This window comes from Ctenocephalides felis, unplaced genomic scaffold, assembly GCF_003426905.1.
Source record: "Ctenocephalides felis isolate EL2017-DRISC unplaced genomic scaffold, ASM342690v1 CF-g0.4_SCAFFOLD_01886, whole genome shotgun sequence".
NCBI classification, from domain to species: Eukaryota; Metazoa; Arthropoda; class Insecta; order Siphonaptera; family Pulicidae; genus Ctenocephalides; species Ctenocephalides felis.
This window is the reverse complement of record NW_020538040.1, coordinates 96,120,525-96,133,234: the sequence shown is the minus strand read 5'-3', so window position 1 is coordinate 96,133,234 and position 12,710 is coordinate 96,120,525. Positions and strand designations below refer to the sequence as shown.

Sequence of the window (12,710 nt, the reverse complement as noted above, 5' to 3'; positions counted from 1 at the left end):
AATATGATTTAACATACTAAAATATTATATTATAGGCCTACGATAAGCGGTTGAATTATAAAAAATCTTCAAAATTTAGTCTTTCGCCCCTCATTTAAACGATTCTAATGAGAATCTATGCACTAAGTTCTGCGCACTTAATAAAATACTTTTTTAGAACCCGAAATGGATGAAATAAAATATTTTAAATAAATTTAATTTATTCAATTACAGATATTATAAGTAAAATATTCATATAACATAATTTAAATTCAATTTATTAACAATAAGTATCGAATAACAATGAATGAAATATGTTGATTTGGCATCGTGCCTTAAGGCAAATTGCTGAAACTTCTCTAAGCGTTATTCAACATTCGAGGAATGAAAATAATCAATAATCAATGAAATTTTTCAATAATTAATTGCAATTAATTTTTATATTTCCGAATAGATCATTTATTATAAATAAATGTAAATTGCTTAAAAGTGCTTATTAAATTCTACGGACGGCGACGGACGTATTCTAAAAACAACTTATGTGTTCACAAGAAATTTGTTCTTAAAAATTTGATTTTTTGGTAACTTTGATTTTTTAAATTTTAAAATCGATTTTTAAATTTTTTTTTCTGAGAAATTGAAAAATTTTGAAAATATTGGATTTTTTTTTGAAAATTTCGAATTAATCTAAAGTTTTTGTAAGAAATCTATTTTTTTAAGTTTGATATTTTTTGAAATTTTTGAATTTTTTTTTTTAAGAATTTTAATTTTTTTTTGAATTTCAATAAATATAATTATAATAAATTGGTTATTCCATACATGTAGGTGAACATATATAGGTGAACTTTAATATTGAAAATATTGGTACGGAACCAAAAAAAAAAAATGACACAAAATGTGTACACATTATTAAAATCTCTATAAAATATCTGATGATTCTGCAGATCTGATGTGCATATGTCTAACGATCATTTTTGAGTGCCAAATGACATTTTTTTTGTTTTTTTTTTTATTGAAACTTTGTAACTTTGTACCTGCATTTCCAAAAATTTAAACAATTGTTTGTTTAGTCAATACAAATAAAATGTTTTTGGAATTATTCAAATCGAAAGCTCCGATCTCTCAAAAACTGAATTACCATTTATGGATTTTTTTGCCTCGTGTCTTCGGAACGGCTGGGCCTGCCTTTGCCAAAAAGTAATCAGCAATCAGCAACAATTGAATTATTCACCTACATCATTTTTTTTTAAGGTATGCCAAAATGTTGAGAAACCTTTCAAACGTAAAGATATATAAAAAATTTCATTTTTGATTTTTTTGCTTTTCATTTTTGATTACTATAACTTACCCTACGCAAAGTTAATTATAGAACGCAATAAAATATTGAGTAATCAAAGTTATATTAATTGCATACTATAGGAATGTGCAAACATATACATTATAAAAATTATACTATAAATAAGAATTTAAAGCATAAATATTAGATGTAAAGCATAAATATTAGAAAATTCTGTAGACGAAATATGAAATAAAGAGAAATATGTAAGTGCCAAAAATTAATTATTTTTGGACTATATGTAAAAAAATATTCAAGTCTATTGCAAATACACGTTATTATGTAACCAACAAATTTATACAGTGGATGTTACTAAAAGTCGCAGCAAAGTGTGGCCGGGCCGGGCATGCTAGTATATATATACGAATTTTTGAAAAGATAAAAATTAAAACAGAACATTTAGATAATGAACACTAATTAGTACTAGTTTTTATTATTTATATTTTCTGTACATATTAACAAACTAAGTTATATATTAATAGACTGTAGAACAAAAGATGGAAAACCCTTACACAGATTATAATCGGCGTTGTATGACATAAACTCTCTTTATATTCATAAGTAATGAAACAACTGTAACCCCTCGCCATCGTGAGTGTGTAGATTTATGGGGGAGGTACAGAAGTCTCGGAATTGGAAGTTCGAACTAGTTTTAAACTTGCTTCGTTCAAACTTTAACAGTTGTTGGATACTTAACATAGAACAAACTTCTGCTCGACCTTAAGACACCGTTGCGCAAACGCACACATGCATTAATGACAATCGCACAAGCAGACCGTACGTTTCATAGGTTGTGCACGTTCCGTATTCAAAATTCATATAATGTACTTCATTAATCAAATTAGTAATTAATTATAATATTTAACTATTGATAGTACTTTGTGATTACAGTACATTATGACGGGCGAGATCAGAAAAACAAAATCAATTATTTTACTAAGTCAGTTGACTTAAAATATTCATTATGAAAGACACTGAAGCTGCTGATACATTGTAATGTAGTACGCACATATATAAGTTATAAAATAATACTGCATCATCAGGTTAAGTTTTTTTGTCTATAATAATTTTATACCTGGATAAATAATTGTTATATTTTATTAGTCTGATTTTACTCTATAAGCATGTGATCGATTTATTTGCAAATATAAATAACTTAATTGATGTATAATATCGAAACATATATATATATATATATATATATATATATATATATATAATAATAATAAAAAATAGAAGTCTGCCCGAAGGCAGGTCCATAGTGTGAGAGCACAACAAATCAATGAAAAATATTTTTTTGTCATAACTAACAAGTGCTATCTAAGTACAAGTAAGTTTTTTTATACTCATTCCCTGAGTATTATTTTTCTTACTACCTTTATTTTTATGCTCTAGTTTTTGCTAAAAGAAATTGATATTTGCGATTGCTTGCTTTTAAACACTGGATTGCCGATGCACCTTCTTGAAATTTTACGACTTTTTATACAACCTATAATTGCGTATAAAAACCATAGTAGTTGCTTTGCTACTCTTTTCATTTTCAATATTCTTACGTGTTTAGCCTACATTGAGGAAAAACAGTTGACTGTTATAGAAATTTTAAATAAACAAACAAATACATTGAGTTTTGTTATTGCGCGTCCATTCATTTCGAATGCACTATAATATATTAGAAACATGGGAAGAACAGAGGATTTGGACAAGTTTTGACTTTTGGACTAGCCTTTTTTACGAAATGACTTTCAATGTAACACCTTGTCTGATTTTTTATAGCTTTTATAAATAATGTTGAAAAGAAGTGAGTTATTGGAAAAGCTAAAAAGCATAGGTAAAGAGTGTTATGACATCGAATCAAATGCAGAAAATCGGGCACATCTGATGAACCATCTAATTCTGGAGATAGCGATTTAGAGACGATCACCATCGATGAGGATGAAAGTGTCATCAATGCGCCTAGGAGAAAGTGTTGGGTACTAAGTGGCTCAGAACCTTTTTTTACTTTTGTTTCCAAGGGTGTGAAAGGAGCAACAGGCTACACAAAATGAGCATTATAACAGATGATCTTGTCAGTGCATTCTCATTGATAATAGATAACTCTATAATCAATCATAAAAAAGTGCACAGAATAAGAGGACGGTCAAATTTTGGGGTATGACTGGACAGCGTCATTACCGGAAAGACGTGCATTCATTGTAATTTCAAATGCTCGTGGGGCCTACTAGGATGAAAATTTGAAGTTGAGTTATCTGTGGTCAGCAAAGTGGGGTTCAGATTTTTTTTAGAAAAAGTACTCTACCCAGAGATACGTTCGAACAAATCTTACGATTTATTCGTGTTGACAGCATCACTGAAAGTAGTACGCCCCTGCATATATTTTTCAATATTTTGGATTTAGCAGCAATAAATGCCTGGATTCTTTACAAGGAAGCTACATGAATCAAAATCCAAAATTTTTGTTTGAATTAGCAGAACAGCTTTGCGCGGACTACATGGAATCAAAACGAAAAAGGTCAAAGAAAAATGATGACCTATAATCCAATAGCAATTTATTTTTCAGATAAACTATTTTTTTGTTGGTAATACTTACAAATAACTAGTTGTATAACTGAAAAAAATATATGAAATATAAAAAAATAATTTTAAATAACATTCTAAACCTAATATTTATTTTTTTCATGATGCAGTCATTTTGACTGCTTTCGGGCAAACAATCCGTCTTTCTAGTGTCAAAACTATATTTTTATATTTTTTGTTTCATCAAAGGGCATGCAAAGTTGAATAAAATTTTGTGCTTATTTTATTTAAAGGTTATACGTTTAAGAACATACATGACTATCTGCTTGAATAAGCTAAGTACCCTCCCTTTTCGATAGGACGTACGCACCCCAATGAGTTAACTTTTGCACTAGTTTCTTCACATTTATTGAGCAAAATGCCAGTGATTTTACTAATTTTAGATTAGATAAATTTGGTTTTTATAGTTTGGTTAGGTTTTTGCTAAATTCTTGAACCGTGTTATAGCCAACACGTGCTTTAAACGTACCGTGTTATAAGGAGAGTGGTATCAATTCTCGAATCGTGTTATGGAAGTAATTAATAATTGTTTATTACGCATTCACTGCGCCGACTTCGGAAATAAGAGTTTTGTAGTTATAAATGTTTATTGATATTTATTTTGCTTAGTGAATAATATAATTTCTGCAGTCTGTAATGTGTTTAGTTTACATTGAAAAGTTTCCGTTGTGGCCGTGTGCTTTACAGTTAAGCGTTGAACAGTGTTATATGAGATATTTTCCGGTGAATTCCAAGTTTTGGTAGATCAAGCCATCAGTTCGAACAAACTTCCGCAATTGGCGTTGAAGTTTGCACTAAAACTTTGTTTAGAAAGAAACTTTTGTAATATATAAGAAGTTTCTTATAACAATTGATATATGTACATGCAAATATTTTCTTCTCTTAAAGTTTGATGCGCTTATCCGTGAGTTTATTGCGAAGCGCTGTTGTATCATATATCTCGTCTATCTAGCATCGTTGATTGTGTGTTGGTTGATTTAATTAAATTTGAACAGCATAAGTTGAACGATGTGATGCATATGTATTCAATTTAATAACGGCTTGCGACTTTATATGTTATTGCATATAATAACGGTAATATTTTACTCTTGTTATACACGGCATAAAACTTACAATTGATTACATATACTTCATTCAAATACATCATCGTATTAATAACTTGTGGATCTATTAGAAATTATATTTACAAGTTCATTTTGTTATTTGATTAATTGTTTTTTATATTGTTTTTGATATCTATGACTTTCTTATTTCAGGGCTCCGCCATGAGGGGGACAACCGCGCGTCAGAAATAGCCTGGGGCGCGACATAGTTATCCAAAGCTTCTGCGGTTTCCAAAGGGCAATATTTTAAGCTAGCCCTTACACGGAAGTCAACGAAAAGCGGTTACAATTGAAATTTAGTTAAAAAGAATCTTGTGCAAATGGACTAAGCTGTGTAGGTTTTGTTGTATTCCATGAGTTATTAGTGATATCTCAAAAACAAGTGACTTAATAAACTCTTTTACATATAATAAAGTGAATTCTATTTTTGTATAAATTGACATTTATCATTTGCAAAAATGATGCCCAAACGTGCACGTATGGACTCGTTAAGGGGCCCTATTGCTAATGGACCGATGCAGACACGGCCACTTGTCGCTTTACTTGATGGCCGAGATTGCTCAATAGAAATGCCTATTTTAAAAGATGTAGCAACAGTAGCCTTTTGTGACGCTCAGAGCACATCAGAAATTCATGAGAAGGTATGAGGATCTTTTTAGTCGTTGGTATTGGTGCGCGACCTTATTGCAAACGTCCAAACCAGACATAATTTTATAACACACACTAATATATGTATATACATATATATATATATATATATATATATATATATATATATATATATATATATATACATACATACATACATACATATTGTAGATTCTTGGATTAGGAATGGAACGAATATTAAGATGTAAATATTGACACACTATTATATGTATGTATATATATATATATATATATATATATATATATATATATTGATATTGCAAATAAAATAAATATGATTACAAAAATAACAAAAGTTCCAGAAAATACAATTTTATTAAGTGATTACTGCCATATAGTTATCGCATATATAGCCTTTTGTAATAAGAATCCTTATTTGCTATCTAAATAAGTAATTTTGGTATCCAAGTATTAGTTTTTTTTTATAATATGCTTTGATAAAATTAGGTGGGTATAATTTTCGTTAATTTCTTCATTATTTGTCGGCATGTCATTGCTTCTATTTTTATGAAAACAAAAAGCGTTTTGTGCTGATACTGTTTTCGCCGCCGGACTTTTGAGATGTGCAAGGCCAGCAAGTATAATCATTGTTTTGCTCAGAATTCGCTGACAGTAGAGAAAAAAACTTCGCTTTTCTTATTGCGCGCGCTGTTTCACAAAGGCGCTATAAGTCTATCATCAGCTGACGCTTACTTATTTTAGATTTCGCAACTTCGGAATAAATCTGCAAAAGAAAGCACTTTTATTCTTATTGAATTAGCACACAATTCGATCATAGTCAATTGTAAAAATGGTTGATATTTATGGTTTTATGGTCAATATATAACTGAAATTTTTAACAAAATTTAAATTAATCATTTATAACTAAAAATTGTAACTAAATCGTGGGCGCTGAAATGAATTCCCGCGCATTCGTATTAAATACGAAATGTGAAATTGTTCTCTCAACGGACTTTTCTTTTGCGACATTTAATTTCGTTTTATTAATTCATCTAACAAATTCAAACTCATTTCAAATTCATTGAAAATTAATGTATATATTATTATTTAGTTCATGCAGTTCTTTGTTCATATAGAATCATTGCGTTTAAATTAAATTTATATTTAAAGTGTTCGTTTCTTGTCTTGTTTCAATTAACTGTGCTATTATTTATAGATTTAGTTTAATTTCGTTTCACTATGGCATAATTAATATTATGCGGTATCATTTACCATTTACATTGTACTGATTTATTTCATAACTAGGTGCTTAATGAGGCTGTAGGTGCCTTAATGTGGCACACAATTATATTAACAAAAGAAGATCTTGAAAAATTCAAAACGCTGAGGATTATAGTTCGTATTGGAAGTGGCGTAGATAATATTGATGTGAAAGCCGCAGGAGAGCTAGGTATTGCGGTCTGCAACGTTCCAGGATATGGCGTTGAAGAAGTAAGTTATATTTGCTCATACATAAAAAACACTTGCTAATATTGATTTTGAAATGTTAGTTTTCGAATCGAGTTTAAATTTTCTGAATTTAGTATATATGTATCAAAAACAATTAATACCCGAGGTTTCCAACCGCTGGGCGCGCTTCAAAATACAATTTTCGAAAATAAACAAAAAATGTTGAAATGATGCAACAAAAATGAATAAAGAAATAATTATTTTTATGTATATTTTCTTATAGTATTGCATAATAATGCCTATCCTCATAATGAAATTATAATTTCAGTTAAGTATTTATATTAGATTGCTAGAAAAATTAAGGGAAACGCAACATTTTTTTGTGAAATGAAAGTTGTTTTTGTAAAATGTGAAAAATTGTTAACATAAGTGTTTGAAAACTGGCCAAGCAATATTTTTTTTGTAGTCTTTACAAAGCGAATTGCTGTCAGTACGTCTATTTATTGCTTCATTGTAATAATGGCAGGTATCCTTTGCTAATTTTTTTTTTTTTTTTTAATAAATTGGTTTTTGAATGTAAGATCGTGCGATTGAAGAAATCCATGTAGTGTTTGGGGTTATTGATGTGTTTTGTGAGCATAGTTTTGGTTTGGTTCTTGTTTTTAGAATTATTTTTTGTTGCGAAGTTCTTTTGTGTAAGTTTTCAAAAAATTCATACACACACTCATACATATATATCAGTATTGTATATATATATATATATATATATATATATATATAACTTATTGTATGATTGTATTTATATTATACTCTTTTTTCAACTTCTTAGGTGGCCGATACAACTTTGTGTCTGATACTTAACTTGTATAGACGAACTTATTGGCTAGCAAATATGGTGCGAGACGGTAAAAAGTTCACAGGACCTGAACAAGTCAGAGAAGCAGCGCAGGTTAGATTTTTACACTTCTGCCTTAGAATTTTTGGTTTCCGTTTGCGTTAATACATTGTTTTTTTTTCTAACACAGGGGTGCGCACGAATTCGTGGTGATACATTAGGAATAGTGGGCTTGGGTCGTATTGGAAGTGCCGTAGCTCTTAGGGCTAAAGCTTTTGGATTTAATGTAATATTTTATGATCCATATTTACCTGATGGAATTGAAAAATCGCTCGGCCTAACGCGCGTGTACACGTTACAAGACCTGCTTTTTCAAAGCGACTGTGTTTCGTTACATTGCACACTTAATGAACATAATCACCATCTTATCAACGAATTTACAATAAAACAAATGCGACCAGGAGCATTTTTAGTGAACACAGCACGTGGTGGCCTCGTTGACGACGATGCTCTAGCCGCCGCTCTCAAGCAAGGACGTATAAGAGCCGCTTCTCTCGATGTACATGAGAATGAACCTTATAATGTTTATCAGGTATAATATGTATTATATATATATATTTAAGTTTTGTATGTATTGATGTATTTCTTATTTTATTTGAATGTTTGGTTTCATATATTTTAAGCCTTCTGCAATTGTTTTGTTCTATACATATATTTTCTCACTCGATTCACTGATTGTTACACTTACAAATGATTTAACGTAAATCAATGGCAGCTTAATATATATTAGGGTGGTCTTTAATATGGACATTTTTGAATTTTATTGCTCCCAGGGGTTTAATGCTTTCAAATTGTTAAAAATATTCTCTAAAAGTTTTAGCTCTTAATATTTACTTTTAGATGGTGCGCAATTCAATCAAAGCTTCGTATGGAAATAGCATGGACAAAATTTCGAAAATACTTAGGTATAACTTAGCGACAAATGAATTAAAAGTGCCAGTTAGTGTCATTTTTTTTTTGAAAATTCGACGCTTTGCAAAACAGGTTTTTTATAATTTGTTTTGTACAGCGTCGAATTTTGAATAAAACTCATTCATTTGTTTGCTAAGTTATATCTAAAAAACATTTTTAAATTTGTTGAAAATTTTTCTATGCTATTTCCATACTAAACTTTGATTGAATTGCGCACTATCTAAAAGACAATATTAAGAGCTAAAACTTAGAGGATTTTGTTTTATCAATTTGGAAACATTTGATCAGCCCCTGGGAGCAAGAAAATTCGAAATTGTCCATATTAAGGACCACCCTAATATATATAATAATTTTATAGGTGATCTAAATATATACAATATGTAATCTAGGTGTGTAACATATATAACAAATGATATAATTTTCAGGGACCCTTAAAGGATTCTCCAAATCTTCTATGCACACCACATGCTGCATTTTATAGTGATGCCTCAGCAACTGAGTTACGTGAAATGGCTGCCAGTGAGATACGACGAGCTATTGTTGGTCGCATTCCTGAATGTTTGAGAAATTGTGTAAACAAGGAATATTTTTCACCAGCTACGCAGGGTTATCCCGAAGGTAGCAAACTATGTGTGTATTGAAAGTTTGTTAAAGTTTTTTTTAATTATATATAGGAATATGTTACAAGTAATTGCTCATTGATTTGATTTCATCAAATTTTTGTTCTAAATATTTTTTTGTTTGAAAGACAATTGGTAAAAAAAGTTTTTTTCTTCAATATATTAAGGATTTATAAATTTTTCTTTAATATATATAGTATTTCTTCAATGTGATTAATTATTGACTTGTTCCTTTGTGTAACTCAGTACAAAGGGCACAAATTGCTGGCAATGATTTAAAATCAATGAACAATTATTATGATTTTTTATAGATTAACTTATTTTTTAATTTACTATTAGAGTGATTGGTTGACATACATACAAATTCCTTCTACTATTTAAATTTATTTTTTCATTAAAAATCAATTAACAATTGTCATTTTATTTTAGAGAATAACCTATTTAGTTTTATCCACGAGTGAATGGCTGGCTTATATACAGATTCTTTCTAGCAATTACATCAATGATACTGTTACATTTTTATTTAACACTTAATAGCATTTTGTTTTCATATTAAATGTGAATACATGTTATAGCACTTTTGTTTTTTTTTATCTTTTTGTTATTTTTTTTTTTAAATTTTGTTCAGATATTTTTGTTTATGCCTGTTTTAACAAAATGTTATATGCTTTGCTATATTTGTCTTTATATTTAGCTATTTTCACTTTTTTAAGATATCATTTTAATCTTATTTTATTTAATTACAAAATACTTAACCTACATTAACTTCATTAATAAAAAATGACTTATATTTAATTTTTTTTTCATATTTTTATGCATGTGTATGTATGTGTGCATGCAGAAAAATAGATATATTTTCACTTTTTTATCTTGAATAAATAGCTAATCATTTAGTAAATTTGTCATTTTATACATGTAAAATTGTATATGTTACAATTGTTAGGACAACCTTATCATCATTGGCATCCATGTTATAAAATAAAATCTGCATTCTATAAGCTTGTGCAAAAACAGGTTCTGAAAAAAAAAAAAATATGTAAAATCTCGTAACTCCTTTTTTTTTTGAATGCGCCTATTCCTAATTTTTGAATACAAAGGTCAAAATCAATCAATCTCTGCTTGCATGTCACAAGAAAAATAATAGTATTAAAAGTGTTTATTATAATTAGCTAATAATTTTGTTTTAATATTTTCAGCTGGAATAAATGGCGGCTATTACGCAGGTGCTTTACCTGTTCAGCAAGCGCATAGTACTACACCACATGAGGCTCCTCACAGTGCAGCTCCCAGCCATGTGCCTGCCGTTCCGACTGGTGGGGGCGGCCCTCCTCCACAGTCCGTTGCTGCTCCAGTGACGCCTGTGGCTCCTCCACCGCCACAGGGTATACCCACGCACGCTATGGTAAATAATACTAGTGACCGCACAGACGATGGACACCTTCATATACAATAGACTGACACACTATCCTAATTTGCTTTGTATTTTTTTTTTCAATTTTTTCCAAGTAGATTTATCTTTATTTTTGTTTTCACTAAAGTTTTCACTTGCTTTAGACTTTTGTCGATTTTCTATTTTATAGTTGTAAATTTAAATATCATTTGTTTAATTAATTTTAGAGTAAAATATTAACTTACATTTTTCTTTGCCTATATAAATAATAGTTAAATGACATTTTTGGTTATATTGATATTATTATCTACATAGCTATCTGTAAATAATATTTTTAGCTTCATTTTGTCATAGAAACATTTCTAGCACTATTTTTCAAGAAATAGTTTCTGTTACTATTTCATAGAATTATATTTTTTTTTTCATTATTTCACATCATATTTACTCTCTATCTTATTTTTTTTTTTATCTAGTTATAACAATTTTAAAGTTATAACGATATGCCAATGAACCAGAAAATGTAATTTAGCATGTTTATAATTTCACTGTAATTTTTCATGTATATTGTAAATGTACTGTACATGTTGTTTAATCATTTTTAATTTTCAGATACATTTTTCATATATCTGCATGCGTTTTTTATGATAACTCTGCATGATCATTTACAAGCTTTTACATGAAATCATCAATTTTGTATATATTTTTTGTAATACAAATTGTAAGTAGTTATTTTGTGAATGCTAATTGTATTATTTTGGTATTTATATAATAAATTGTATGTCATTGTGAAATCATTTTTTCTTTGGACAGCAATGTGGTTTTGGAAATATTATAGTTATATATAATAATGATTATGCATTTTTCAGCCTCTCAGTGCCCCCGATCCGAGCAATCACCACTCTCAGAAACCTGAATCATCAGAAGTACATTAACATCTTAAAGATTTACCTTAATTAAATTTAACCGTATACATTTCGATTTAACTGTATTGTTTATAATTGTTTGATATATTTATGAATTAATTTCATTTATCAAGATACTCCTTGGTAGGCAAAGAAGTATATGAAAACATTATGATGTAATTTAGCAAATTTTTGAAAATGACTGGAAGATATTCAAATGATTATTGACGTTAGTACTGTTTTCTCATACAGAATACCATTGATGGGTTAACATAATGTGTAATCTGAAAATACATCTGATCGGATATCCACGATATGTTGAAAAATGTGTAAAAGTGGTGAAGCTGAGGATGAAATAAAATGTGCTTGAACTGTGAAAACGTAAATGCATGGTAAAAAATGGTTGATTTTATGAAATGGACCCTTTAAACAGAGAATACTAAAAAATATTTTTAAGGTATAAGTTTAATTTTTAAGGAGTAAATTGTTATTATAGTTGATTGGGGTGGATCAGTATTTAAATAAGAGTGAAGTTCTTCATCTTTTCTGTAACTTAGGATAAAGAATTGTGGTTGATGTAAACAAAAAACATTATTGTGTAACTAAATATTAACTTTTTTTTGGAATTTTGGATATCCGATACAATATTTTTCTCATCAAAGTGTACTCATTAATACATTCTGTGCTAAAATTGTTTACTCACAAATTAATCTTATTTAAATATGAATAATGTGAATTGATGTACAGAAATAAAATATATTGAGTTATAATTCTTGAAGAATAGTTGCAAAGCTATTTATATTATAAGCACTTTGATAATTGCTAACATATCGCCCATTCCATAAAAAATTGATTCAAACTCATATTTTGGATTTACATTGATAGCATTATATCAAAGAGGCTAAATTATATATCAGTTATATATAATAACATCACAAACA

General features: G+C 28.9%; 1 protein-coding gene across 2 annotated transcripts in view; it reads left to right on the top strand.

Moving 5' to 3' along the window:
• The window catches only part of LOC113377242 (C-terminal-binding protein), a 54,556-nt gene extending 42,265 nt beyond the window's left edge, over window positions 1–12,291 (top strand). For both annotated transcript variants that reach the window (XM_026617487.1, XM_026617488.1), the window contains exons 3-9: window positions 5,146–5,633; window positions 6,907–7,092; window positions 7,880–7,999; window positions 8,076–8,477; window positions 9,283–9,487; window positions 10,674–10,879; window positions 11,734–12,291. In XM_026617487.1, the coding sequence (XP_026473272.1) occupies window positions 5,451–5,633; window positions 6,907–7,092; window positions 7,880–7,999; window positions 8,076–8,477; window positions 9,283–9,487; window positions 10,674–10,879; window positions 11,734–11,799 (1,368 nt within the window). In that variant the 5' untranslated portion in view covers window positions 5,146–5,450 and the 3' untranslated portion in view covers window positions 11,800–12,291. The remainder of the gene's footprint in view (window positions 1–5,145; window positions 5,634–6,906; window positions 7,093–7,879; window positions 8,000–8,075; window positions 8,478–9,282; window positions 9,488–10,673; window positions 10,880–11,733) is intronic.
• Window positions 12,292–12,710: the final 419 nt, after the last annotated feature.